This window comes from Amia ocellicauda, chromosome 1 (assembly GCF_036373705.1).
Source record: "Amia ocellicauda isolate fAmiCal2 chromosome 1, fAmiCal2.hap1, whole genome shotgun sequence".
Classification (NCBI taxonomy): domain Eukaryota; kingdom Metazoa; phylum Chordata; class Actinopteri; order Amiiformes; family Amiidae; genus Amia; species Amia ocellicauda.
In genome coordinates this window covers 34,839,504-34,863,842 of record NC_089850.1, presented here as the reverse complement: position 1 = coordinate 34,863,842, position 24,339 = coordinate 34,839,504, and the positions used below count along the sequence as shown (strand labels likewise).

Here is a 24,339-nt window from a genome sequence, read left to right as displayed (position 1 = left end):
GTATATATGTGTATGTGTATCGCTATCCATCTGTGTACTGTACTGCTGCACTGTGCTGAGAGATGCGGTTATTCTTGTGAAGGTCTTAATAAGGAAAAAGTATATTTAGGGATTGATTAGAACTAATACATTTCATTTTAGTGTCTTACATTTTTCACTAGTCAAAGGCAGGGCTAGAACCCAAGGCCTGGAGAATTGTATGGATTGTATGGATTGAGCTAACCAAGTTATTGTGAAAATGCTATAACATCTACTTAATACTGCATGTGTCTACAGCATAGTACAGTGCATAGTAGTTACAGCACAGCACAGTAGAGTACATGTTTCAAAAGCTCATATTTAAGAGTGTGGCTGAGACAAATGGGCAATTGCAAGTGTGTTTGAACTTGAACCTATTAGCACATCTCTCTTATATGCATCTACAAGGGCGAAGGGCTTAGCTCCATCAGTGGAGACGAGGCTTTACGAACAAACACACACACACACACTCAAAGATTAACGCTTATAAACACACGCACACACACACACACACTCATACATACTCATACATACAGTTGCTTGTACACTTACATTCCCATCCCCACAGACATGAATACTGACATAGTCACACATGAACACACACACACTTAGCTACGCACATAAACGCACTCAAACACACACACACAGTCCTGCTGACGCTAAGACACTCTTCTGAGATAAGGTGCCAGGGTCAGTGCTGGAGGTGTTTGTACAGCGTAGGTAGGGAGGGGGGGTGGTTTACTATGTGCCCAGGGTGAATGAACTAGCCCCCCCTACTGCACCCTCCCCTCCTTCAGGCACTATATAACCATGGGGAGATAAACAGACAGGTCCCTCTGCTGCTTATAGACAGACGGACGGTCACACACTCAGACAGACATGGACACAGCTCGCTTTGTGACACTAGCGGCTCTGGCAGTGACGCTGCTGGGAGATCTGCCTGCCCTCACAGGTACCAGGGGGCTTCTATTTCTTAAAGACAGTAACAGATTTGGTTTCTTGTTGGGGGGCATTCATGTACTTTATTCTACTAACAGTACAGTGGAATACACTGGAGTAGAAATAACACTTTAAAATGGACAATCAATGATTCAAAATGTATGCAAATGAGAAACTGTAGATGCAGGACCTCCAGGGTTACTGAAATTTTGTAAGAAGCAAAACATTTTCCAAGCAGACATATGATTATAAGAGGAAATACGTGCTGAGCAGAGAGAGAGAAAGAAGGGGAAGGGGGAGTAAAGAGATGGAAGTGGCAGCAGATTGGTCATTGTTGTTATAAATGTTGTTATTGTTATTGTCATTAATGGGTGTTGCTCTAACATGAATAGTCTGGCAACACTGTAAATTGTCATGTCAATAATTACATTTCACAGACAAACACACAAATAGAGAGAGAGACAGAGAGACAGACAGTTTGTCAGGAGATTACTTGGAAGGCTGCTCTTGTCCCTGAAAGTCACTGTCCAGTATGTGTTATAGATCATCCATAAACCTCAGCTATTACATTTTATTCAGAGTGTGTTTAATGATCCTGTTACCATAGTATAATTCTATTCATAGTAACTCTGGACTGGGAACTGGAACAGGGAACTGGTATTTTGGCACAATGCAGACGAATCGGTTTGTCAAATTCAAATTCAAATTCAAATTCAAAGGAGCTTTATTGGCATGACATATCAGTATTGCCAAAGCAGGTACAATATAACCAACATCAGTTTTTGTTTTGTTTTACGTAGTGTAACAGGAATTAATTGAAAAGAATACACTAGAAACTGGGGAAATGTGTGTGTGTGGGGGGGTGGTACAGATTAATCTAACAATTTTGTCGTGCAGGGAGAGATGGTAATGATGATAATGTTAAACAATAATCATAATGATAACAATACTTATAATAATACAAATAACAGTAATATTGACAATAATAGTGGTAATGATAATAATACTGCAATAATAGACCAAATAATAATAAAACAAATAATAAAAAAACAATAGTAGTAATAAAAGAATACATTTCAGTAATGATTTATACTGTAGTATATAGACACATTTCTTCCCTGCAGTTCCTCTGTGCTAACAGTCCGCTACATATTGGGCAGCTAGTGGGGCTGTGTGTCCCTCTCCCAGGAGCACTGCCAGTTTCTGTAGCTCTGTCTTGTTTTGGAAATGTGGGAGAGAGATGGTGATTTTGCGGAAGAATATGTCTCTCGTTTCTTTGTATTTATTGCAGTGTAGGAGGAAGTGCATCTCCGTCTCCACCTGTCGTGTCTCACAGTGACCACAGAGCCTGTTCTCCCTAGCCTGCCAGGTCTGCCTGTGTCGGCCCGTCTCTTTGGCCAGGCTGTGGTCACTGAGCCAGTACTTGGTCAGGATTCGCCTTTGTCTTAAATCTTTGACCTCGGTTAGGTATTGTGCCAGGATGTATTTTCTGTTTAGGGCCCGACAGCACCCCATTTTGTTTTGTGTTTTGGTTTCTTTATTCCAGTGTTCCAAATAGGAGCTTTTCATATGTTCTGTGATGTGGTTGGCTCTGATTGGTTGTGTTCCTGCAGTGCTGTCCCGAAACTGACTGATGTCCGTGTGGCTCAGAGCAGTGAACTTCAGGACTAGTTGGCTGAGGGGGCTCTTTAGTGAGCTGAGCTCTTGGCTTTGAAGGGCCTTGTAGTGGTATGAATCTGGGTTACTCTGTTTTAAGTGAACCCAGTATTTTAGTGCTCTTTTTAAAATTTGGACCTGTAGTGGGTAACGGCCTAATTCCGCCCTGCATGCATTATTTGGGGTGTTTCTGTGCACCTGCAGTATTGATTTACAGAATTATGCATGCAGGACGTCTGTTGGGTGATTGTCCCATTTTTTGTTTTCCTGGTCTGTGAGTGGACCCCAGATTTAGCTGCCAGATTTCTGAGATGATGGGGTGAATCTGAGCAGAGGGGCCTGGCTGCAAGATTATATTATTATTATTATTATTATTATTATTATTATTATTATTATTATTACTGAGCAGGGGGTGTTGTGTTCAGTGCTGTGCTGCAGAGAGCAGTGGGAATGCAAGCACAGTCCACACTGCAGTCCTCCTCCCAGGACATGATCAGCAACTTCTCTCACTCAGTCTTACACATTTTCTCTATCTGTCACACACACACACTCACTCAGTCCCACACACTATAAACTGTTAACTCATTAAACAGATAGAATAAAGATGGAATAAAGACTGGGACAAGCACAACAGCTGCACTTCCCATGGTAGACACTGGTGTGAAGAAACTAATAACCAGAGTGTGATGCTGGTACATCACATGGTTAGGAGCAATGGTCATGTTCCTGTCCTATACACAGCCTGACAGAACCTTGTGAGATTGTGGACCATCAAATAAACACTGACTTACCTGTTCAAAAGTATTCCACCACAACATGCAGACATGGGGAAAGAATGGAAAGAACATACATTAACATGTGAGCTCACATAACATCTTAACAAACATTGAACATTTGGCTAACAAGGACAAAAACAGTGGACTTATTATAAAAGAGATCTCTGTAAATACTTACTGGTATACATGTATTTCGATGTAACCTTGGGATTGTGTTATTGGTGTTGGATGTGTGTGGATTGTGGGGAGGATGAGGCTTAAGGTATTAAGGAAGCAGGAAGAGAGGGTTTGTTTGGGGTGTGACATGAAAGAGCAGAAGGTCAAAGTCAGTTTTTCTAATGCTGGACCAAGCTACATGTTTGTAGCTAGTTTTTGTTTTATTTTTTATAAACCCAGTGAGTGTTTTGTTTTGCTTTGCTTTTATTTTTTAATTTGCTTGTTTTTGTACCTGGAGTTTTACCTTTTAAGGCCAAGTTTTTGTACTTTGGACCTGAGGAGAATTTCTCTATTTCCCCACACTGTGAATACACATTACACAAATAAGTCGGTATATTTATACTCACGTATATCCTCCATTATATCCATGCTTAAAATGTGTCTTAACTCCCACCCCATATTTCTCTCCATCTGTCCCTGCCTCCCTCTCCCTCTTTTGGTGCTCCACAGGGTCCCACATACAGTCAGAGCTCCCCCTGGTGTCAGGCCTGGGGCCTGCAGTGTCAGAGGGAGGAGCAGACAGGGTGAGGCCACTGTGTTTGGGTGTGTCAGTTTGTGTGAGGATGTGAGTGCCTGGGTCAGAGCATGTGTTTATATGTGTGTGAGGCAGAGAGAGAGCGACACACAGTCCAACATTTCCCAAGTCATTTTCTCAGAGAGATTATGTGTGTGCGATGACTGTGTCTGTGTGTCCTTCCTTTTACAGACAGAGGGACAGCTGCTCCTGCCCTGCTCTGCCCTCCCTGCCCAGCCTCCCCCTTCCTCAGGTGAGTGTGTTCCTCTCTCCAACTGGTCTATAGTGCCTTACACCCCTTTCCGACTCCAGGCCCACCCTCATACCACCAGCCCAGCACAAAGCACACCACAGCATTGGAGAACAAATCAGTCACAGCAGAGTTTCTCATTGTAATAGACTGATGTAAGGAATACACCCCAGATTTACCACAGGATCCTTCCAGAGAGTCCTGCCTGAGCAAACTGTCTCTCCTGCCTCTGTTAATGAAGTCCCTATCTCTGTGTTTCTGTGTGTGGATGTGTACCTCTGTGTGTCTATCTGTCTATCTGTCTGTGTGTGTCTGTGTGTGGTGTGTGTGTGTGTTCTCCAGTTCACAGTGTGAGGCCCTCAGACATCTCTACAGTAGCTGCCATAGGAGCCCTGGTGAGTGTCTCTCTGACCTCTGACCAACGATCAATACCAGGCTAGAACCATCAAGCAGTACTATAGCAACAAACAGAGACAGTGTAGAAGAGTGTGGAGCAGTACAGGACAGTGGTGTTGTGCTACAGTACTGTGATGGTGTTGCACAGTTCAGTGGCAGTGTGGTCCAGTGACATACTGCACAGTGCACAGATGCAAAGTAAAACACAACACACACAGCAGCAGTGTAACAGTGTTAACTCTGGTGCTGTCAAAATGTGTGACTGACAGAGAACACTAACACTCTGTCTCTCCCTCTCTCCAACTCTCTCTGCTGTGTAGCCCCCCATCCTCCCTGGAGACCAGCAAGTGCAGACAGACAGGTGAGGAGCTGGGCAGGGTGACAGTCTGTGAATGAAGAAGAGAGAGAGAGAGAGAGCGAGAGAGAGAGAGAGAGAGGACCTGACTACCTGATTAACTTGATGGATTTTATATTTCGCTATAAAGCTGCAAATGCTGTTGTTAGTTGTGCCCCGGGGAACCAAAAGAGTATCAACCAATCAAAAGCCTTCAATGGAAAAAAAATAATACTTCAAATAATGTTTTATGTGCCTGACTGATTAGATCAGATAAAGTTGATACATTTATAGGCAGACTTATCTGGAATTAAAAGTTGGCAGCCACTGTAGCCACTCCAGGAACAGTACTTGAGAGCCTTGATTTATAGAACACATTGGGTGCGTTAAGCAGGCGAGCATCTCAGAGCGGCACAGAGAAAGGATCAGTTGAATGACTCACTCAGTCCCGCGCTTTGTGAGTTGCTCAGAGCACTGCTGAACATTTCCCATCAGTGATCAGAGTGAGTGGACCAAGATGGACGATTGTTTGGACAGCAGGACTAGGCCTGTAGCTAGTACTGCACACCTGACCTGCTAAGGACTGCTTGAAAAATAATATTATGTCATCGTCAAAATATAACAACAATAATAATAATCCCTCTTGTTTGTTCTCTCTTTCTCTCTCTCTCTGTAGGAGTGCAGTGGCCACAGTTATAGGAAGGTTATCAGGTAAGTCTTTAGCAGTGTCTGTCGATCTCTCTCTCTCTCTCTCTCTCTCTCTCTCTCTCTCTCTCACAAACACACCCACTAAAGACCTGACCCTGCAGAACTCCAACAGCTTGTGTCTCTCCCCCTGCACCACACCTCTCACTCCTCACCTCTCACCCCTTACCCCCGAATCCTCACCCCTAAATCCACAACTCTCACCCCTCACCCCTCACTCCTGACTCCTCACATCTCACCCCTCAGGAGTGACCATGGAGAAAGGTTGTTTATGTGCTTCCCAGTGCAGTGCAGGGAATCACTACAAGCCAGACACTCAGTCCTACCGCAGAGACACAGAGAGTCCCTGGTTTTCTCCTCTGACATGCCTCTGAGTCTCTGACCTCAGTGACCTTCTGCCCCGATGGTGGGAGTGATAGGGCGCTGCCAAGGAAGACAGTGCAGCGTCAGGCCTCAGCAGATAAAGTCCCTCGGAAAGCTTCAGATCAGCGCAGACACACAGCAGCCGCCACTCTGCCTTATCTGAGCTTGGCAGTTCTCCAGTGGCTTTTACAAGCATTGTACATGTGCTATACATTATAATAATAACAAGAATACTGTGGTGTATATGTGTTCTTTTGTAGCTTTCAGTAGCAGAAAGTTCTGCAAAGTAGTATTTAGAGTAGTGAAGAGCATTATTTTGCCATAACAGAAAGCTCTGGATATTCTTCAGCTTCATACTCTTGGTAATAGAATGTTCTAGATGATCTATTATATTTATATAAGCATCCAGAGCTCTTACATATTCAGCAAGTGGGTTTGGATTTAACTCTATTAACTGTTGTGTATAGAAGAAAGCTAGTTGTGAGCTGGCAATAGTGCTACCTTTTCCCAATAAGCAAAATTCCACAATAAAACAATAAAATGCGAGAGTGATTTGTGACAGGCGTCAGTAGAGATCCTAGTGGCAGATAGAGCCAGTTAAACACAAACGCTGGCCCTGAACCAAAGACGGCACAGCACAATACAGCACAGCACTGCGCAACATAACAAAGCTCTGTACAACACAGTACTGCACAGCAGTCAATGGCTAGACTATAGTGCTGTGATGGGATCACTGACTGTAAGGCTGTAGATTTAGATTTGGGGTTTATGTATGTTAGTGTGTGGGAAGGCGTGACCCTGTGAGGGTGCTAGTGTGTAACTGCCTGTGCTCTGACTTCCTCTGTGTCTCTCTCTCTCTCAGAGCTCCTGTCCCTGTTTAACCCTGAACTGTCCACACTGCAGCTTGACCACACACACCAGCACAGGTACCCTGTCTGTCTGTGTAATATGTCTGTACTGTCTGTCTGTCTGTCCAACATATCAGTACTGTCTGTGAAGTGAATCTGTGTGTGTGTGTGTGTCTGTCTGTCCAAAGGCTCCATGCTATATCTGTGTGTCTCAGTGCCATGTCTGACTGCCCATCAGGTCCCTGTCAGAACAGGCTGAGGCCCTGGCTCTCTCTCTCAGGAGCAGTGAGGTAATGATCTTGTCTGTAAGCCAGACTCTTTCTTCCTCTCCTTTTCTCCCCACCCTGTCCCTCTTGTCTCTCCATAATCTTCTCCCTCTTACTGTCCCTTGCTCCCTCTCTCTCCCTCTCTCTTGCACTCTCTTAGCCTCTCTGTCTTCAACCTCCTCACTATCTACATCTCTCTGCTGATTAAGACCAGCTATTTATTTAATCACAAGGCAATTAGGAGCAATAAAACAAAATAAAATAACTGCAGCAGAATAGAGTTCAGTGAGAGTACACTCCCAGGCCCTGCCTATGTGGGAACACAGATGAAAAAGCCCTCATGTGTTTGCCTGCCTATAGATAACAAAAGACATTATCAGTAGGTCAGTCAGCCTGGGGGGGACAGTGCTCAGTATCAGTGTTCAGTAGGTGGAGGACTGGAGGGCCAGTGTCAGGCAGGTCAGGGTAACATCCTGTCTCTCCATGCAGGCCAGGCCCTCAGACCGAGGCTGGAGACTGATCCTGCTGTTCAGTGGAGAGCAGCCCTGTCCCTGTGACACCCAGGTACCAACACACACCCCTCCACACTTGTCTGTCTGCCTGATAAACTCTGTCTGTCCACCCTTTATCCCCATGTCTCACCCTGTCTCTGTGTCTGTCCATGTCTCTCAGGTCAGCCCAGCTGTGCAGAGTGCAGTGGAGCAGGTAGAGAGCGCTGTACAGGTGCTGCACAGACAGGTGAGGAGAACTGGCCTGTTAACCAGAGGAATAAATAAAAATAAATACAATAATTCCCATTGTAAGCCACTGTGCCACCTAAATTCTTAATGTATTTAACTAAGAATAGGGCTATGTATACTTATTTTCTTAAAAAGAAAGTGAACTCATAATGGTATTTTTCCTTTCTACCTAAATGTCTGTCTGTACCTGTGTGTCCCCCTGCCTCTGTACCTATGTGTCCCTCTGTCTGTCCCTACACCCCTATCTCTGTGTGTTGGTCTCTATTGCTGTCCCCGTTTGTCATTGTGTGCAGGTCCCCCGGGCGCTGGTCAGCGTGGTGCCATGGGTGGGACAGACAGGACAGGCTCTGGGGGGCAGGTATGTCAGACTGGGCTATTTCTGGATATTTATATTCACACAACACTGCCATACTGGCTGTGGCCTCTGCATTGACAGCAGTGCAGTGTGTGTGAGTGTAGTGCAGTACAGTGCAGTGTGCTCAGTGTGCCGTGTGTCTGCAGGCGCTGTGGTCAGTGTGAAGGAGCTCTCAGTGCCGCCGGGGTCCGACTGACGGATGCTGTTCTCACCCGAGCTCTGGAGGTAAACTTAATCTTCATCACGGCACTGCTCCTCTTCATCACTGTACTGCTGCTCCTCTTTATCACTGCTCCTTCCCACTGCATCAGGGCCTAGTGCTGCTGCTCAGTCTTCTCCTTCTTTGCCATGCTCCTATTCTCCTCCTCCTCCCGCCTCGTCCCCTGTCCCTCAGCCCTGTTCGTTTACCTGGCTGTGCTGTCGTCTCCGTCGTGGGAGAACGGGTGTAACCAGCTCCCGTGTGCGTGTCTGTGTTGTGTGTCTGCCACTTGGATCATCTGCTCTGGTGAGTTTGGGCCTGGTGGCTTTAGCTCAGTGTAACTGTGTCTGTGCCGGTCTGTGCTGTGTGCAGGAGGCTCTGGAGCAGCAGCTGGTGGAGAAGCAGTGGTACAACGACAGAGAGGACTTCACTGTGCACATCCAGGCCCTGCCCACTGGCACTGGCACGGACTACAAGGTGGTGAGTGACAAGTGCTGTTGCCGTCCACCTCTGCTTTGAAAGCTGGTAGGACTGCTATGTATTGACACTGTGTGTGTAAGGTTGGAGTATTTCAGTATCCTGACCATACCCTGCAGACGGTGACGCTGACAGAAAAGACACCTGTGGGTCTGGGTTTTATTTTTTGTGATTCCTTTTTTTCAGGAATGCCATGTAGGTTAACTGTTGTATGTGTCACTAGCAACTTTCCTCACTGTCTGTGTGTCTCCTGTGTGCAGGGAGGGAGGGAGACCCCTGCTGGACACGATGCCCTCCGCCTGGCCCTGCAGCTGTGGACTGGCCTGGTGAGCCTGACTGACACACGCCTGTCACACCTGACACACAGCTGACTCACACTGCACTCAGCAGTAACAGGGCCTGCTGTGTACAGGAGCCGTTAGTGCAGTGAAGCATAGTGGAGGACAATCTTATCAAACTGATTTGAATTTGAGTCAGGAGTCAGGGTTCAGAGCAGAGATCAGTGTCAGCACTGCAGTAAAACACTAACCCCCCCTCCACCTCTCCCTTAGTCAAGGCCAGGGAAGTTAAGGATCTGAACACAAGGACTGGCTGATTGGAAAGCCAAGATCACCCCACATCAACCTGGGAGAGCATGGCAGATTAGATTAGATGGGCTGAGATCAGATTAGATCAGGTTGTGCTGGTGGTTGTGAGGAGCAGCAGTGAGAGAGTGGTTCTGTGCCCTCTGTGTGTCTCTGTCAGCGCCGTCTATCTCCCTCGGTGGCAGCAGCCCTGGGAAATTATCCCTGATTCCTGCTCCTCTGTGAGATAAGATTTATCGGGAAGAGTTCATAAAGTTATAGAGGGAGATGAAGAAAAGGAGAAAGAGGTGACTAAGTCTTGGTGAGAATCTTCTCTGGGCGCTGAGCCCATCTGTGTCTCTGTCCCTCTTATCACATCCTCCTCTCCTGTCTGGATTGACAGTGTGAGGACATGTCCATTGTCTGATGAAAGACTGACTTTTAGTGTGGGGGCTAATTGACTAAGTTGATTAAAAGAAGGAAGTTATTTAAGTGTTTTAAAGAGAGTATAAAGATCACCTATGAGTCAGCATCTTTTGCTGTAGCACAGTGCTCTCCAGCCCTAACCGTGGAGCACTTCTAGGCCACTTAGTATTACAGGGCAGCTCTGACGTAAATGGCAGCTCTATAAATTAAACCCTTGTCCACAGACTGGGAAACACATGTGAGATTGGATCAATGGAACCAGTACAGTCACTGGTGCAATGCAATTCTTCAACTCCCCAGACGATTTTTAGGTGGTGAGTTATGAAGCCTTCTGGACTGATTTACATTAAATAAAGCAGAGAAGACAGACAGACCTGTACCTGAGTTCACTGGAAAGTCAGAGGCACTCCACCCAATCTCACAGCCTCTCTTCCAGCTGCAGCCCATGGGAGAGCAGCCTGCCATGGAGGACAATGACATCAGCCCTGTTGTGTGCCCCACCAAGGTGAGACTCACCCTGTCTCTCTACTCCGGCCCTCAGCTCTGTCTGCTACCCCACTACCCTCACTCCTTCTCTCCCTCCCTCCCTCCCTCAGACCTCCCTGATTCCCCCCTGGCTGGGCTTTTAAATGAATCCCTTCTCCTGCTCTCTCAGGCTTTCCTCTTTTCTGTTTGTGATTGAACTCTGTCTGGCAGAGAACTAAACATCAGTTAACACCCTCCTCTCTCTCTCTCTCTCTCTCTCTCTCTCTCTCTCTCTCTCTCTTTCTCAGGACTGTCCGTTCCTCCGCACTCACAGGAACTCTTTTCCCAGCTCTCCCCAGCCCAGATCTCGGACGCTGCACAAGAGCAACGCCACCCCACCGACTCCCACACACACTCCCACTTCCACACAGAATCACACTACCACACATAGTTCCACTCCCACAGTGCCCAAACCCCTTGACCCGGTGAGTCTCTCTCGCTCTCTCCTGTCCTGTGTTGTAATGCATGCATGCAGTGTGTTGATATGCAGTGTGCAGCAGGGCTGTGTGTCTGACTGTGTCTCTGTGTGTGCAGGGCTCATCAGGGCTGTGTGTCTGTGTCCGGGGTTGCGTCTCTGTGGTTTCTGTGTGTGTCTGTATGCACAGGGCTGTGTGGGTGTGTTGGTGTGTCTGTTTGTGCAGGGCTGGGTTAACTGTGTCTCTGTCTGTGTTTGGGGTTGTACTGACTGTGTTGTGTGTGTGTGTGCCTGTGTAGTGATTTTCTCTCTCTCTCTCCCTCTCTGTGCAGGTGTTGGGTAGTGAGCTGCATTGCACTGATCACAGCCCCTCGGACACCCCCCCCACTTCAGGTAAGCCCTGGTAGGTGTTGAAGTGGGTTAGCACTAGGATTAGGGTCAATGCTGTGGTAATGGATAAGGTTAGAGTTAGGTTGAGATTAAGTTTAAAATTAGGATAAGGGTAGAGTTTATGGTCAGTGCTATAGGTAGGGAAAAGCCTGTTTCTGTTGCCTTCCTGACTGTCTCTCTCTCTCTTTCTCTCTCTCTCTCTCTCTCTCAGTCCACTATCTCAGGCCAGGGGACATCAAAGTGGTAGCAGCTATAGGAGACTCTTTGACGGTAAGAGGTTCTGTGTCTGTCTGTCCGTCTTCCTGTCTGTCTGTCTGTCTGTGTGTCTCTCTCACTGTCTGCAGACTGCAGTCATCACTTTCTCAATGACTTTATAATGCCTGTCTGTCTGTCTCTCGCAATGTCTTTCCGTGTCTCTCGGACTGTCTTTGTGTGTATCTCTCTCTGTCTGTGTGACCGTGTTTCTGTCTAACTTTCTGTGTCTGTCTCATTGTCTGCCTGTGTGTTTGCATGCATGTTTCACGGTCTCTGTGTTTGTATCTGTCTCACTGTCTGTCATGTTGCCCGTGTGTGTGTCTTGTCTGTGTGTCTCTGCAGGCAGGAAATGGTGTTGGTGCCAACCCCAACAACATCCTGGATGTCCTGAAGCAGTACAGGGGGCTTTCCTGGAGGTGAGGGGCAGATAGAGATGCAACTCAGGGAGAAAGGGGGCAAGAGAGGACAGTGAGCAAGTCAACACAAAGAGAAGGAGTAGAAGGAGGCAGGAGAGACAGAGAAGGGCAAATTTGTGGCAGTAGAGGGGGCAGAGATAAACAGAGTGGGGACAGAAGAGGAAAATTATTTGAGGGTGGCGGGGTAGATAACAGGGGATACAGGGCAGGAAAGGGGGAGAGGGGCAGATACAGGGAGAGGGATGGAAAAGATGGGAGATTGTGATAGGGGGGCAAGAGTGGGAAAAGGAGAAGGGGCAGAAAAAATTGATTCTGAATATTCTTCTTTTAATATTATTATTATTGTGTGTTTTTCAGTATTGGAGGAGATCAGACCCTGAACACAGTCACCACCCTGCCCAGTGAGTAACACACTGTACCTCTGTATTCTCTGAGCAGTGTATCAGTGAATGTGTGTTTAGACATGTTGATAGTGTTTAGGTGTGAGTGTGTGAGAGAGAGAGTGTGTGTATGAATGTGTGTGTGTGAGTGTGTTTTGACCTGCTTACAGTGTGTGTCTGTGTGTCTCTGCAGACTTGCTGCGGAGGTTCAATGCGGCTTTGACTGGCTTCTCTGTGGGCATTGGAAACACCGCTGCCAACGCCTTCCTGAACCAGGCGCAGCCCGGAGCCACCACAGTGTAGGAAGGGCATGGGGGCTGGGGGATAGGTGGCACAGGGGAGAAGGGGGCAGGGGTGTGGAGAGTTTGGGGAGTGGAGAAGGATCAGGGAAGCAGTGAAATTATCAGCAATGGGGTGAAAGGGGTAGAGGGAGAGTGGGGCATGGGAGGAAAGATCCAAGAGGGGGGGGTGCAGGTGGCGGATGAGTCCGTCTATTTAATCATTGTGACGCAGGGATTTACACTTCAGTCTGTCTGTCTGTCCATACAGGACTGGTACATGTTTCTATCTCTCTCTTTAACTTCTTTTGTTGTAGATATTCTTGACTGTCTTTTAATTGTCTGTCTCTCTGACAGGGACTTACCGGGCCAAGTGCACACCCTGGTGAAGTTGATGAAGCAGGACCAGGTGAGACAACTAATAACTATACACACACATAGACACAAACTGCTACACACACACAGACACAAACTTCACACACACACACACAAAGACCCAAACTGCTACACACACACCAAAATTCAATTCATTTCAATTCAGAAAAGCTATATTGGCAGGACTAAGTTACATCAGAGTTGACAAAGCATTCCATCAATGAGGAAGAATAAATACAGAAATTATACTTTTAAAACGTCAACATATATTTATAATATAATAATATACAATATTTTCACTCAAACACAGCTACACACTGTAGCCCACTAACACACACCAACACATACACCCTGGTATAGACTCTTCCACACAATAACATACACTTGCCACACACAAACAATCGCCACACACACATACACGCATACACACAGACTGACATGCTGTCAAGCACACAAAGTCAGCTGCAGGAGACAGACAGGGAGAAACGCTGCCATCTAGTGGTAGACCTGGGGATTACAGTGGGAGAAACATGGAATACTGAAGTTACAATAGGGGGCAGCAGTATCAGGTCTGTAGAACCGGCCTAGTGATAGTAGTAGTAGAATGGTGAAATAGCTGCTGTTGCAATACACTGTAGCAACTGTCTCTCCATCTCACACATACGCTCCACTCTCAAGTCAATTCAAAAAAGCTTTATTGGCATAACCTAATGACATCGTTGTTATCAGAGCATGTAAATACAGGTCTCTCTCTGCGCCTCGCTCCCTCACTACATCTCTCCCCCTCCTTGTCTCCTCAGCGAGTGGATTTCCAGAGGGACTGGAAGTTGGTGACAGTGTTCATCGGAGGCAATGACCTGTGTGACTACTGCACTGACAGTGTGAGGCCTGGTGCTGGGGGGGAAACTGGCAGGGGAGGCCAAAAGACGGGTTTAATTAAGCATTTAAAGTCTGTAACCTTTCAACTGGTGTTCTGTTCTTATAGTTCCCTCCTCCCTCTCTATCTATGTAGATCTATTTCTCACCCCGGAATTTCATGATCCGAATCCAGCAGGCTCTGGACATCCTACACAAAGAGGTACAGCTCTAGCACTGTCTCTCTGTCTGTCTCTCTTTCCCTCTGTCTCTCTGTCACCTGCTCCTTTCTGTCTGTCTGTTTCTCAGTGCAGTACCTGTCTGCAACTTAGTGTCTGTCTCTCAGTGCCTGCCTGTCTCTCTCCCCAGGTGCCGCGGGTGTTTGTGAACCTGGTCGAGCCGATGCACATTACCCCCCTGCGCAGATTGCACCAGGACCGCAGCCTGGGCTGCCCCACCCTGATTGTCAAGTAACGGTCTCCTTAACCAATTTACACCTCAGCATTTAACACCCTTGTTAACCAATTATCTCCTCAATGCCCTCTCCCCTTTATTAACTCCCTCAGTCTGCAATTTACTCCTCAACTTCATCAGACTCGTTTACCAATTAACTCCTTCACCTTGTGTTGTAACTTGCTCATTAATCAGTCAACTCCAATTACATCATGGTCTTTTGAATAAGCTTGCAAGTGTCTCCACTCCCCCAGTCTGACTGTAAAGTGACACTCAGTGGCTGACTGCCCCCCCCCCCCTCTGTTTCTCAGTATATTGTGTCGCTGTGTGGTGAAGCCTAAGGAGGGGTCCAGGGAGCTCCAGACATTGAATGACCTGAACAGAGCCTATCAGGTACGAACTTCCCCGGAAAATAGCCACACCCAGAGCAGCTAAACATGAATCCCACCAATACAGCAATATTACACCAGTAATACTGGCAACTGGGTACGTAGACAAGGACGCCCTGCCTGTTCCTCAGTGTCAGTCCCTTTTAAACTGTGATTCCAAAATAATGAACAGGCAAGATCAGCAAAACATATTTTATTATAATACTTGTTTATGCTGCGTATACTTTTAAAAGAGAACATTAAAAAGCACCTTAACTGTTTATTAAAAAAAAATCCCCCACACTATTATACACAATCCTGCTTTATCCTTTTTACATCACTTGATCAGCAGTCAAATATTATGTAGCACAATTTTAAATCTTTGGAAAATTGTCACCTGTGCCATTTGTCCTGTGTGCCCTGTGCGTGTCTTGCCGTGGCAGCGAGCAGTTCTTGAGCTGGTGGACTCCGGGCGATACGACACGCGTGATGACTTCACTGTGGTGGTGCAGCCTTTCTTCAGGGAGGTGGTGCTCCCCCTGCTGCAGGTCAGAGGCACTGCAGGCAGCCCACTCTGCACCTGGCCAACATTTGTGACACTGCAATGTCAAGTGAAATTTACTAGCATTTTTATTTTATGTTAAATGGTTAACTCTGAGATAAGCACCTTGATACATTTATGTCACCTTCCATTTTGTTTGGCATTTCCACATTGGAGAAAACATTATTAACTCCATAACATCATCAGGTAACAGTCTCATTTAACAATGAAGCAAAACCATCTGCAGACACCCTCAGAACATTTAAAGAATAGATGTAGTGGTCTTCATTTCTAGGCATTGAGCGTGTATAATGTTTAGACTACCTCTGTCTGTCTCTCAGTCTTTTGCACATGATAAGATCTCTCTCCTCTCCCCCCACCTATATGTCCCCCCTCCACCCACACCCAGGATGGGCGCCCTGATCGCACGTTCTTCACTCCAGATTGTTTCCACCTCAGTCAGAAGGCCCAATCCCACATGGCCCGATCCCTGTGGAACAACATGGTGATAATGATGCATTGACACACTGCACTGCCTGATAACACTGACAAAAACATTGACAAACTGACATACTGACTGACACATTGACACACTGACATTAACACTGACTGACTGTCTCTCTTACTGAATGACTGACTGACTCTCTCTCACTGTCTGCACCTGTGTGCGTCTGTCTGTTTCTCTGTCTGTGACAGTCTGTCCATGAGGCAGTCGCTGCCTCACTTGTTCATTGACTGACTGAGTGTTTGACTGTGTGTGTCTCTGTGTGTCTGACTGGTTTTGTATCTGACTGAATGTCTGTCCCACGTGTCTGTCTGTGTCAGTTCAGTGTCTGTCTCTCTGCCTGTCTGACTGTGTCCTTGTGTCTGTCTCACAGCTGGAACCTCTGGGCAATAAGACTGATGTTCAGAACTTCACAACAGGGTTCACTCTACACTGCCCCTCACAGGTGACTCCCAGGACTGCACCCCTTCCCCACCAGACACCATGCACTGTTCACATACTGGATAATGTTACTGCTGCTACTACTACAACTAATAACAATATCAATAATAATAATATTTAGACATGACTACATCACTAGAATAGTTATGTTACAATCAGGGCTTACAGTAATAGTATAGGATGGTCCTGTTAGAACAGGGAACTACAATAACAAGAACAATGCAATATAATAGTCCCGTTACAATAAGGGGCAGCAGTAACATTACACTACAACAGGGGTCTACAGTAACAGGACACTGCACTAGTCCAGTTACAGTGTTGCAAGTTAGACATAAGCTTGACTTCCTCTTCCTGTTTTAGCACGCACCCTTCCTGCGAACCTATAGGAACAGTAACTACTCCTACCCTGACCCCGACCCCACCGAGCCACCAATCAAGGTAGGTCAGTCTCTCTGTGGGGGGTTTGGACACTCTATCAAGTGTGGAGCTGTTCACACAGTGTGCTCTGGGACATCACCTTGTGTTAGACATGCCCCCAAATACATACACACTCAGAGTCTGTGCTGTCATGTGTTACTATTTGTGTTTCCTGTCAGGACTGGGGCAGTGACCTGACTTGTAAGAACCGGGCTCCCTCTGATTCCCCACCCACCTCAGGTGAGAGAGGGAGAGAGAGAGGAAGAGAGGGAGGGTGAAAGGGAGATAGGGAGGGAGAGTAAAAGTGTGACAACATTGACAGTTTTGTCAGTAGTGTCAATAGTACAGTGTATGTGGTATGTTGTGTAGTGTGCAGTCGCTGTCAGAGCTCTGTGCTGTCAGTGTGTCAGTGGAATACAGTGTGCTCTGTGCTGTGAGCTGTCAGTGACTGTGCTCTATCTCTCAGCCCACAGGCTGCGGCCAGGAGATGTGAGAGTGGTGGCTGCTCTGGGAGACTCTCTGTCTGTGAGTATCTGTGACACCCCCTTTCACTCCTCCTCTATCCTGTGCAATTGTCTTTCTGTCAATGTCAATGTGTGTCTTTCTCTGTGTTTCTTTGTATCTCTTTATGTCTGTGCCTGTCTATATCTGTGTGTGTGTTCAGGTCTCTGTGTGTCTGTGTCTGTTTGTTAGTCTGTGCATTGTCTGTGTGTCAGTGTGTCTGCCTGGGTCCCTGCGTCCACCTGTGAGTGTCTTTCTATCTGTGTGGCTGTGTGTCCATCTGTGTCTCTGTGTCTGTGTATCTAACTTGGTCCTGTGTCAATCTGTCCAGGCAGGGTTCGGGGTGCGGGCGAAGTCCATCCTCACGCTGAAGACGGAGTGGAGAGGACTGTCCTGGAGGTGAGGGGTCAGGGTCAGGGTAGGGGGTCAAACCCACTCACATACCATAGAAAATTGTGGTTGGTGTAAATTATGTATTGTTATTGGAGTGAATTATGCTGTGTGCTAGGATGCAGTGTTATAGTGCTATAGTGCATTGAAGCATCTGTTATTGTGTTGTATTGAAGTCTGTTATAATACAATGTGTTTTCTAATGTGGCATTGTGTTACTGTGTTGTATTGTAAAGTGTTGTGTTGCACTGAAGTGTGTTGTAATGTGTTGTGATTGTTTGTTTCAGAGTGCACACTGTCAGCCTCTAGCTGTGTGTTGGTGTTGTGTATCTGTGTGTGTTGTTGAGAGAGTGTTTGTGTCTTTGCAGCATCGGGGGGGATAAGAAGCTGGAGACAGTCACCACATTGCCCAGTGAGTAACCCCTGACCTCTCACCCTTGACCCCTCACCCCTCAGGTCAGTGTCCCATCTCTCTGTCTCTCAGCACTGACCTCTTCCTTTTCCGCTGAGGTGAACTTCTCATTTTAAATTGCTTTCTTTCCCTCCTCTCTCCTGCTCTCCCAGAGGCTCAGATTGTACTCAGATTGAGCTCAGGTGGTGTTGTCATGACAGTAATCCGGTCTCAGCTCTGACAGCAGGGCATGCTGACTGGGACATGAACAGGCTCGGAGCACAACACAGAACAACAATAACATTTACACTCCTCCCCTCTCCCCCCTCCATCCCGTCCTCTCTCTGTCAGATATCCTGAAGGAGTTCAATCCTTCTCTGTTTGGTTTCTCAACGGGTCAGGGGAAGGCCAACACTCGCTTCAACATGGCCCAATCTGGAGCCAAGGCAGCGTGAGTCTGACTGACTGACTGACTGACACCCTGATTGACTGATATGGTGACTAACTCACTGACAAACTGATTGATACACTGACTGACTGCCTGCCTGACTGATACATTGATTGACTGACCGTTTATCTGTGACACAGGGTTTCTTTCAGTGTTCAGTGTGTCTTTTCCACAGAGATATTCCAGAACAAGTGGAGAATCTGATCCAGGCCCTGAAAGATAGCCCGGTCAGTCACCCTACATGCTGTCTGTCTGTCTGTCTCTGTCTCTGAATATCTCTAGCTCTCTTTCTCTGTCTCCCCATATAAACGTTTTCTATACTACGCTATGAGAAATCCACAGTAAAGTGTAGGAAAGCAAATTGATATCCTGGTAGGTATAGGAGGTATACTGTAGTGTAGTAAACCATGATACAAAGTTAATGTGTATATTCGGCCATAGTGCTGTCCAAACTCACAGTGCTAAACTTTCATCAGGCCCTCTCTCTGTATCTCTGTATCTCAATTAGCAGATGCTGTACCTGTACTGAAATCTTTCTCTCTCTCCCCCTTCTACTCTCTCCCTTTTCTCTCTCTTTCAGGAGGTGGATTTTGACAATGACTGGAAGATGGTGACCCTGTTCATTGGGGGAAATGACCTGTGTCAGTACTGTCTGGACAGGGTGAGTCCATTTGCACACTGACCTCTGCACCGCACAGTGTCCGCTCTCACACTGACCACTGCACCTCACAGTGTCCGCTCTCACAATGACCACTGCACCCCACAGTGACCGCTCTCACACTGATCACTGCACCCCACAGTGACCGCTCTCACACTGATCACTGCACCCCACAGTGTCCGCACTCACACTGACCACTGCACCCCACAGTGTCCGCTCTCACACTGACCACTGCACCTCACAGTGTCCGCTCTCACACTGACCACTGCACCTCACAGTGTCCGCTCTCACAATGACCACTGCACCTCACAGTGTCCGCTCTCACACTGACCACTGCACCTCACAGTGTCCGCTCTTACAATGACCACTGCACCTCACAGTGTCTGCTTTCATACTGACGACTGTACTGATTACTTTATTGACCATTGCGCTGACCACTATATTGAACACAATAATGACCACTGTGCCACACAGTCTCCACTCTTACAATGCTCAGCCCCTTGTTATTTTGTGTCTGGTCAGTTGTGTTCCCGCTGAGTCTCTTTATTGCTGTGTCGTGTTTGTGGGTGATTGTGTGATTGTATCTCAGTATGTTAAGCAGTGGTGCTGCTGACCATACAGGTGTTGTGCTGATGGTCTGGCTATGTCTCTGTGTTGCGCTGCAATGTGTGACGTACCTGAGTAGTTATGCCTGACTGCACAGTTGTGTTGCTGGCTGTGTTGTTGTGTAGTGACAGTGCAGGTGTGTCTGTGTTTCGGTGCAGGACACCCTGTCGGTGCAGAACTACAGCCAGCACCTGAGGGACAGCCTGGATCTACTCTACAGAGAGGTGAGGGGATGGGGTCCATCTCCCACAATCTGATGGTATCCGAGACACTCCGACCCACATTCATAAATCTACTACTCTCTTCCTCTCTCCCTCCCTCTCCTGTTCTCCCTCTAACTTCCTAATTCGCTGTCTCTCTCTCCCTCCATCTCTCTCTCACTCCCTCTTTCTCAGGTGCCCCGGGTGTTTGTCAACTTGCTGGAGATCCTGCAGATCGAAGGGCTGAGGAGAATCAAGGACGACTCACTGGGCTGCTCTCTGCTGCAAAAGTACACTGTCTGTCTGCCTATCATAGTGATGTCCATCTGTCTGCCTGTCACTGTGTCTGTCTGTCGGTTGGTCTGCAACTGTGTCTGTCTGTCTGTGTACCGGTCTGACTGACAGAAGGATTGTCTGTTAGTCTGTCAGTTTGAGTATCTGTCCGTCTTTCCATTAGGAACATGTGTCCATGTTTCCTGATCCCAGGGGAGGACTCACTTGAACTCAGTGAGATCAAGAGGGTCAACCGCGAGTACCAGGTCAGGGGTCAGGGTTTCTCTTTCCCTTTCACTCTCTATATAGTACTCCCTTCTCTCTCATTTTTATATTCTCCCCACCCAGTTTCCCTCTCTCCCTCTGTCCATCAGCCTTTCTATGCCTCCTCTCATTCTTCTTCTCGCTCTTTCTTTCTTTTTCTCTCTGCCCCCGCTCTCTAGTCATCCTCTCTTGTCCCCTCCCTCTGTCTTTCCCTCTCTGTCAAGACTGAATGGCTTTAGCAGCTCCTTCAATCCCTCTCTCTCCCTCACTCCCTCTCTCCCCCCCAGATGGAGACAGAGAGGCTGGTGTCGGGGGGGCGCTATGATGGCAGGGAGGACTTCACAGTGGTCATTCAGCCCTACTTCAGGAACTCCATCATCCCACTGGCAGCGGTCAGTGACAGGGCCGTCCTGATCACTGCACAGTCCACTCCACAGTCACTCTGACCACGACACGGAGCCCCCAGTAACACTGCCACACTGCCCACTAACAATAGGCATATTTACACTGCCATTTCTGATCCGGATCAAATGCATCGGTAGCATTTGATCCTGGAAGTGTAAACACTCGACCGGCTCAAGTTCCAGCACGCACTGTGGCGGCGTGTGTTTTAGAGACAGGGGGGCAGACAAACAGCCTTCACATCAGTGGAGCAGATAGGAGAACACTTCCCTACTACCCGTATTATAAATATGTTAAAACTAACACTAAATGGCTTGTTATTTTAAGTAAGCAACAATATATAATTGTATTTTTATTTTCAATGCTTAAAAATATGCAACTGCATTGGTTTCACTTGTTATAATAATTTGTAACGAGAGAAATACAATTTTCGATACAGCGCTGTATTCTAAAAGACTGATTTAGTATATTTATATAATCAAGTTTGTTCTGATGCGCTAATGCAAAGACATGAATCAGTGGAGCAGATTAGAGACCCTTCCCTATTTCCCTTGTTACAAATACAATATTGTTCAAATTAACACTAAATGGCTTGTTACTCTATCTTAGCAAAAAATATAAAATTAATTTAAAATGCTTCGACTGCAAAAAGTAACTTATTTTATGTTTGCAAAAAATGTTTGTATATGTATTTAAAATGCTTTGTTTCCGAAAAATGTGTAAGTGCGTTGGTTACTGGTGAGAATAATTTGCAACGAGTCAGTTTTTGATATAGCCATGTTATAAAGGACTAATTTATATATTCATATAATGAAGTCTCATTCTCTTTTCTCTCTCCTCCTCTCTCACCTTCTCTCCCTCCCTCTCTATGCCTCCCCCCCCACCCTCTCTCTCTTTCTGCAGGATGGGAAGCCTGACCTGAGCTTCTTCTCGGTTGACTGTTTCCACTTCAGTGAGCGCGGACATGCCGAGATGGCCATTGCCTTGTGGAACAACATGGTGAGAGTGCCCAGGGTCAGGGGTCAGGGAGGGGTTAGTGTTTGCTGGGCCAGGGTGAAGTGTTAGCGGGGCAGAGAAACAGGGGCCACAGTGCCAAAGTGAAAGACCTCCAGAACTGCTGGGCAGTGATGAGAATAGGGGTGACAGTGACACTGTGTTTTGCAGCTGGAGCCAGTGGGACGGAAGCAGGTCTACAACAACTTCACACACAACCGCAGGAAGATCCACTGTCCCAGCAAGGTGAGACACAATGACATACTCGATGATATACACACTGATACAATGATTAACTAACACATTGATACAGTACATTACAGCAGCACAGTATAGCAATATTATATCACATACTTGTTTCTTCCATACCACCTTTCTCCATCCTCTCTCCTTCCATGCCCTCGCTTCTCTCCCTTTCCACCATTCTCACATTCTCTCCTGCTCCTCCTCCTCTCTCTCTCTCTCTCAGGACCAGCCCTATTTCTTCACGAGGAACAACAGCTTTCCATGGCGCACCCCCTCCACCCTCCCTGCAATCAACACGGTGCCTCTGTGGGCTGCCATGGTTATCCTGGCAGCGGGGCTACTGATTGGCTGCTTGACCACGTGGCTCCTCCTCTCCCGCAAAGCCCAGCAGAGAGTGCGGGAGAAGGAGAGAGGGCTGGAGCTGCCCAGCACAGCACTGTGACTGCATCCCATAATAACAACATCACCCCGTCCTCCTGCTGCAGCACACTGTGGCCACCCCCACCTGGGAGGCCTCAAGGCTAATCAATAGAGAACCCAGGGGAAATTACTATAGCAGCTTACTGTAGAGTGTAGTTTTACCATTGACGTATTTGCTACAAAGTGTGGTGCAGTAACATCACAGCCAGTATGAACATACATGCAGCTGTGCACCACGGTCAGTTCAGTTTGCAGCTCTGTGTGTACAAACTAGTCATGTGCTTACTAAAGTGTCTTTACTGTAAAATCGACAATAGGCAAAAAGTACATATTTTCTGCATTTTACTGCATTTTGTTGGCAGTTCTTAAAAGTTCAGAAAAATGTTCATTATAGCTTTCCACTGACATTACAAATCAGTACATTTGCTCTATAGTCTAGAGTCTACAAAGTCCTTCACATTTATTTTTTGCAGGACCTGTAGTTGTGACTCGCTGTTCGTTCTCCTGTGACATTCCTCAGAGTCGGCCTCTTATCTCTGAACTGAATTACTCTCTTACCCCCTACAATAGCACAGTATACAGGGTACCTGTAGGGAAAAGGACATCAGTAGTCCAGCCTGTTAGAGAGAGTATAGTTCCCAGGAGTTTCATTCTTCAATGTGCAAAGATGTCTCCTGTTAATTCCTGTCTGTACAGATTGCTGTTTCTTTATCTGTGATGTATTTTGTTTCCTGATAAATATGTTTGTTAAATAAATGAAATAAAATAAAATAAAATAAAATAAAATAAAGTACAATCAGTCAGTGAGGCAAAAGTGTGGCATCTTCTGTGCCTCCTTCTGAGAAGCTAAACTGAGAGGATCCGGAGATCAAACTGAACTATTCCCCATATCTAGCAAAGGGTCAGAATGAAATAATACATTGGTCTTCCTGTTAATAGAAAAACTTGATTGATTTTCTGTTGGATGAGTCATTCCTCTACTCATATATGGATCTGCTGTCAATGAGTAGTTTGTTTTTGCTATAACCCCCAACACACACACACACACATACTGCAATATGGACTCTCACAACCCTACAACAGGCTCACACACCATGCTCACACAGTTACACACACCGTGATGCATTGTAACACACAGAACAACACACACTACAACACCCACACAATGCAAAACACATAAGGAACAAACTCACATACAGATAAATCAGATAATAAAAAAGCTTTACAGATATGGGTCAAGTGCAGAGAAGCAATGCATAGGGGAAGTAGAAGTGCAATAAATACAATGATCTTTCTCTCTCTCTGTCTATCTCTATCTATCTCTCTCGCTCTATCGCTCTCTGTGGACAAAGGGGATCATGGTGATTCATGATTCACAATAGTGTCAGGGTAACTGTACACCCTGATATAACCCCCCCCCACACCACCACCCCAGGCCCAAAACTGACAGATGGATAACTGATGACTGCTTGGCTATAGGGGTGTGAGGGAAAAGAGGGAGTGGGGTTGGGGGGGTATAAACAGAGGGTAGGACAGAATGTGTAAATGTTTAAACTGCGGCTTCAGAGTCACCTTGCTCAGACACCACAGAGCTGGGGGAGTCTGTGGCTCTGGTGGTGGGGATCAGTAAGTATGTGTGGGAGCTGCTCACTTTATTGCTTTTCACTCAGCCCTTCTTTGCATACTACACCGACAACTGTGCACATAACAATATATAACACAGAGAAACAGCTACACAATGCAGCCACAAGTTCTGCAATGAAACAAAAAAAACTTCAGGAAGACAAATCAAAAAGGTGCAGCAAATAGATGATAATAATAATATTTATTGAAGAAAGTGTATGCATTCTTTGGATGTTTCAGACGTGCTAATACAGACAGCAACAGACATA

The 24,339-nt window shown here is 46.6% G+C and overlaps 1 protein-coding gene across 1 annotated transcript; it reads left to right on the top strand.

The window, feature by feature from the left end:
* Positions 1-851: 851 nt before the first annotated feature.
* On the top strand, positions 852-23,246 carry plb1 (phospholipase B1). Its single transcript, XM_066702955.1, has 44 exons — positions 852-970; positions 4,056-4,129; positions 4,312-4,372; positions 4,712-4,764; positions 5,086-5,126; positions 5,776-5,810; positions 7,030-7,093; positions 7,254-7,305; positions 7,771-7,845; positions 7,954-8,019; positions 8,315-8,379; positions 8,523-8,601; positions 8,948-9,055; positions 9,313-9,378; positions 10,478-10,546; positions 10,815-10,991; positions 11,314-11,374; positions 11,583-11,641; positions 11,969-12,042; positions 12,400-12,443; positions 12,616-12,721; positions 13,058-13,109; positions 13,876-13,956; positions 14,088-14,153; positions 14,300-14,400; positions 14,695-14,776; positions 15,195-15,299; positions 15,702-15,797; positions 16,171-16,242; positions 16,599-16,676; positions 16,835-16,895; positions 17,122-17,180; positions 17,488-17,555; positions 17,915-17,958; positions 18,289-18,388; positions 18,561-18,612; positions 18,966-19,046; positions 19,808-19,873; positions 20,045-20,139; positions 20,307-20,388; positions 20,674-20,778; positions 21,692-21,787; positions 21,953-22,027; positions 22,251-23,246. Exons 1-44 carry the CDS (start codon positions 898-900, stop codon positions 22,467-22,469), a joined length of 3,438 nt encoding a protein of 1,145 aa, XP_066559052.1. The 5' UTR covers positions 852-897; the 3' UTR covers positions 22,470-23,246.
* Positions 23,247-24,339: the final 1,093 nt, after the last annotated feature.